We start from the raw sequence: 5,368 nt of genomic DNA on the forward strand, positions 1-5,368 counted from the left end.
GAAGGTAAATAAATTAAATTAATTAGTGTGTGTGTGTGTATATATATATATATATATATATATATATATATGTTTATTTTCAAAATCTTTGATAAAAATAAGCTGTGATTTCTAAACTACATTACATATTTCTTATAAATTAGAATTTAACATTTGTTACATTCCTTGTCTTTACAGCTACGTCGCTTTAGAACACTTACTGACATGGTAAATGATGCCAAGGAATGGGTAAAACACCCATGGTCATCATTTTCATCATCTAAGAAGCAGGTAAGTTCAACTGAGAAGATAACTACTTGTGAAGATCGAGTAAAGTATTTCTTGGTTTTCACTTTCAACCTTTAAATAATAGATTTATTACCTAATCACATTTAAAAATTGATTATAACTCTAGTCATTCATAAAACTAGTTTTAAACTCCTTTATCTGTTACATGATAATGATGAAGAGTGAGTGACTTCTGTTATTTAAAAAAAAAGAGAGAGAATAATTTAACTCTCTGATTTTGCAATAGGTCCATTTTTTTTCACTAACATACATTTTGGCTTAACACCTTATAATAATTATTTGTAAGTTAATCATTAGGTTATTTTTCCCAATACACAATTGATATATCACTTAAAACAGTCACAGGAGACATACAAGAATTATTTTGTCCATATAAATGTATGTCATATCATGATGATACAGTAGTTAAGTTTGGTTTAAAACCCATTTGTTGTTATTGAAGTAGTTAAGTTAATAGGTGTTTTCGAGCATTTGGAATTTTTTTTAGTAATTAAAACAATATTAATTTGTCAACTTGTAACTACTTTCCAGAAACATCCTGAAATGCCAAAGAAGCCATTGACCCCTTACTTCAGATATTTTTTGGAAAAACGACAGAAATACAGCCGTGAACATCCTGATATGTCCATGACAGACCTTGCTAAGCTATTGTCAAAAAAGTTTCAGCAACTACCAGAGAAGAAAAAAGTAAGAAACTGCATACATAGTCAGATTCTTGTATTTCAAATTTATTCAACACGAGTTAATTTTATTTCAAGGCATTGTTCACTGAAATTAATCTGTCATATAATTTCAGTTTTGTTTTATATTAAGCTGCTTTAATGAAGTAAGGTGATAATTTTTGATCAAATAATTATGGATTTATTTTTTTTTCAGTTAAAATACAAAGAGAGCTATGAAAAAGAAAATGAAGTTTACAAACAGGAGCTTGAGAAATTTAAGTATGTTCATCTTGCAGTAGAATACTGTTGTATGTAAAGTTATTGGCATTTTGTTCATTATTTTACCCCATTATAACAGGTCAGTGGCTCTACAATGAAAGTAAATTATAATAAAACTGTTGACACAAAGTAGATTATATTCAACAACAACACATGTCTGTGTAATAAGTTTTTGTCTTATTAAAATTGTTTGAACTAACAAATTAATCCTTTTCTTTGGGTAATGTTTTGTGTGTGTATGTGATTTAAAGCAAGATGTTTAATTATTTTTTACCAAATGGAGCTTGTCATGCTAACAACAACAAAAATAAATTGTTTACCCTTCCAAAAAATAGTGTTGGTTAAAATAATTTTGGTCTAAAAATGCTTATTAGTTATCCTACCTTATGCTGTAAATGTTTTTCTAACATTTAGAAATACCTACTCCAAGAAGGTTCACATAACTGTTTGAGATTTATCCATCAGGAAAAAATATTTGAATTTTCTGGACTAAATATTGGGTTTCTTTGTCACTCACAGAATTAGATTTTGTTGTGTTTTGGACATTTTAAGTTTTATGCTGATCTTACAGAAAAGAACATCCAGATCAGTTTCCAGTGACAGATTCAAAACATCCCTCTTCTGGCAATGCAGGACCAGCAAAACCCCAGACTCCATTCAACCTGTTTCTTGCTGATCGAATGAAAAGAAGTGAATATGCAGGAGTAAGATTTGTGTATTTTCTTTTGCATTCAAGAATTTATATTTATGTATACTATATGGGCATTGATTTATCTGTGAACAAAAGACTTGTAAAATAAAATATCACTAACTCTTTCATTACCATGGTTATAGATCAACAACTCTGCCAGGGGCAGGTTTGTTTCTAGATACACAGTAAAAGACATAAATACATGTTTTATTATTTCATTTAATTCATGTCTGAAAATTGAAACTTGTAAACTTTTGGAAGTTTGAAGAGGTAACATCTAGTGTTTACACTGGATAGAAATTTCCAACCTGGGTACATGTTAGTTTACTTACTGTTAAAGGTCAAAGGGAACTGAAAGACTTGTTAGCCTAGGGTTGGACTACCGATATTTGAAATCTTGTAAATTCGCTAGAATTTGGAAAACTAAAGTCACGGGGAAGGAGATTAAATGCTGGTATAAAAACGTTTAAAACTAAAGGAAAAAGTTCTACGAAAAATCATGAAACTGAAGTGAAGCAATTATATTTAGAGTCTAGCCTACTGCTTGTTGTACTGTCTGTCATGCTGATTTTCTCCTGTATGTTCAGTGTCCCTGTATTTTGTGTCATTTTTAATTTTTCCATCCTAGACACAAGCAAGGGTTTGTGGCTTACAGAGCAGTTGTAACTTGCAAGCCATAAGTAAACGTGCTTACGTTAGTTATGTAACCATGACAAAAACCATTTTACTACTTTGCCATTAGTTCCAATGTTTACGGTCCCTCCTTTACTTTAGAGTTAGATATTTTATATCAAACTTTAGATGAGTATCACAGTCTTATATTATTGCTTGGCCAATCGCATGCTTCCATTTTCTGTCACTGATACACAGTTTATATGATTAGGAGATCAATCCAATATGGTGGAGTTATAGTATAACCCAAACCGTATCAACCAATGTAGTTCACGAACACACGATGACAGGTGCATGTTTGGAGTCGAGTGTACATTACTCATGGAGTGGTTTGCTGCACTGCATACAGGCTTTGTGCATAACATTGCAAGCCTCAGTATGCAAGCTGAAAACTGCATAAGATTATGTGTTTAGTACACTGTATCCAGTAAACTGTCACTATCACTGGTGGGGATAAGGCTTGGGTACTATCTGAGAAAAAGGAATGCATGGTAAACAAAATACACACAGCAAAGTTTTGGTGAATTCTTTTTTATTTTTTAACATGTGCAAAACATTCCATTTTCAATATTTACACTTAGATGACCTTGGAAAGCTGGAATGCCAAGAAAAAAAATGAAAAGAATGCATGCAGTTAAATGTTAGTCATTGCTTTGATGGATCTGGGTAGTGATTTTGGAAGCGGGTAATAAAGTTGTCGGGTGGGTACCCGATGTAAACACTAGTAACACCCTTTCTTTATTTTGGTACAAAATTCCAAACCCATGGCAGTTAAAGGGTCAAAATTCTTAGGTACAACGTACTATAGTCATATCTGTCTAGCAAAAGAAAACTATATGTAGAAACACTGTTGGTTTACTCTTAAAAACAGGAGAAAGGGAAGGAATATTTTTATAACAGTTTTAGTAAGTTAAGGTTTCTAAAGCTCGTGTGTGTGCAGTTTTCAAAAATTAATATCTCGTGTAGGTTAAACTTGTTCTATTATCCAAATAGTTTACAGATATGAACAAAGAAAAATTTTAGACCCATTCATGTAGGTTGGAGATTACAAAAAGCTAAAATAATTTTGAAAAGTAAAACTTTAAATAGTTTTTGTATATCGTATTTGCTAATACCTGTTATTTTATAGCTTGAAAAGAAAGATTCATTGGAGAAAGCTAGAAAACAGTGGAATGCTCTCTCAGATGGCAAGCGAATTAAATGGATAAGAAAAGCAGTCCAGGAAGAACAAAAATTTTCTGTAAGAAAGTTTTCGTTTATAAGCATCTTTTTTTTTATAAGGATTATAAAACACACTCTTTGTAGTCCACTTGATAATCTTATGTTCAGTGGAAACATTTTGTTTCATATTGTGTGTTTTGTAACTAGATGTAGTAAAGTCTGTTGTGCAATGAATAGCTTAGAATAGCATAACATGTTTGGAGAGAACAAAACAGAATGAAAGATAAATTAATTTTAAATAAGATATGGTGACTTGCAACCCTTTGTTTACCAACATTCTGTTCCCATAGTTTGTTTTTTTTTCACTTAGCCCAAGTGCATTTTTTGTTCAATACTTTATGGTACTAGAAGGGTTAACAAGATATCTGGAGTTTCATTGAAAGCTAAATCTTAGTTTTGATAATTCTAGAGGATTATATTAGTATATTATTGAGCCTGTTAAAAGCACAATATGATCAATTCTCTTAAGTCTTTAAAATTAAGTTCCATTTGTTTAGCATATTGTATGGTATATCTATAATCCAATTGAAATTTTAAGAATTTTCACTCATTATTTCTTGGAAAATATTTTGAGGAATATTTAATCTCATTATATGTATGGTGATTCTTACTTACCACAGTGAACCTGTGATTGTATAGGATTTGAAGAATATGTACCAGTATAACTCAGTGACAAGTGGTGAATCAAATACTAGATTGGGTTTCATATTTATTTTTAGTAGTTCTATCCCATTGTTGCTAATAGTTCTTTAATAAAAGAATATATTTGATATTTCAATTTCCAAAATAAATAAAAAGTTTTTTGTATTTTCTTCCTAGGAGGATGTAGCAGGTTACCTTCAATCCCATCCAGACTTTAAACCTAACCCTGTTAAAAATGTTCTAAGTAAAGCGGAAAAAGAATTAAAAGATCGTTATGATGGAAAACCTGAACGCCCTCCAAAGTAAGATTTTATTTCCTCTGACTAATAGCACATTTTGTTCACTGGCTGACTGTTGGAATATTGTCAAGCATTCCTTTTTTTTTTCATTTAAAATCTAACCACTGAAACATTAATCTTTTTTTTTAATTGCTAAAACATAGTTTTTGCATCTTCTGTCAACATAAATTGTTCCATAAAAAGATAAAAGAAAAGTTCAACTTTCATGTATCTGGTGTTACATAAAAAAAGTATAATTTTTAATTGGGTGGTTCTGTTAACCCTCTCGGTACAAGATTGGTCAACTTGACTGAGTCACATGAGTATTTGTACTCATTTAAAGTCTTTATAAGTTTAATACTTATAACTCTAAATATATTGGGTATATCTTCACAACATTTGGCAGTCTTTCAGTTAGTATTACAAATCTTTCACATACAAAAAAGTCATATTTCTTAGAGAAGTATTTTTAATAAAATAAAATAAAGATTTGTCCATGTATATATCGAGTATTTGTTTAAATACTCCGTGTGGAAAGTAATTTTCATGTTAAAATTAAAAATACTTTTCGTCATCTCAAAAATCTCAAATTTCCTCTCTTTTTTTTTTCAGTAGAATGACTTTAAATTGTAACA

At 30.4% G+C, this 5,368-nt stretch overlaps 1 protein-coding gene across 2 annotated transcripts in view; it reads left to right on the forward strand.

The window, feature by feature from the left end:
* The window catches only part of LOC106463439 (nucleolar transcription factor 1-A-like), a 34,482-nt gene that overhangs the window by 9,038 nt on the left and 20,076 nt on the right, over positions 1-5,368 (forward strand). For both annotated transcript variants that reach the window (XM_013923467.2, XM_013923466.2), the window contains exons 5-10: positions 178-270; positions 820-975; positions 1,165-1,229; positions 1,801-1,933; positions 3,722-3,832; positions 4,633-4,757. In XM_013923467.2, the coding sequence (XP_013778921.1) occupies positions 178-270; positions 820-975; positions 1,165-1,229; positions 1,801-1,933; positions 3,722-3,832; positions 4,633-4,757 (683 nt within the window). The remainder of the gene's footprint in view (positions 1-177; positions 271-819; positions 976-1,164; positions 1,230-1,800; positions 1,934-3,721; positions 3,833-4,632; positions 4,758-5,368) is intronic.

The sequence above is a fragment of the Limulus polyphemus genome, unplaced genomic scaffold (genome assembly GCF_000517525.1).
Source record: "Limulus polyphemus unplaced genomic scaffold, Limulus_polyphemus-2.1.2 Scaffold1408, whole genome shotgun sequence".
Lineage (NCBI taxonomy): Eukaryota > Metazoa > Arthropoda > Merostomata > Xiphosura > Limulidae > Limulus > Limulus polyphemus.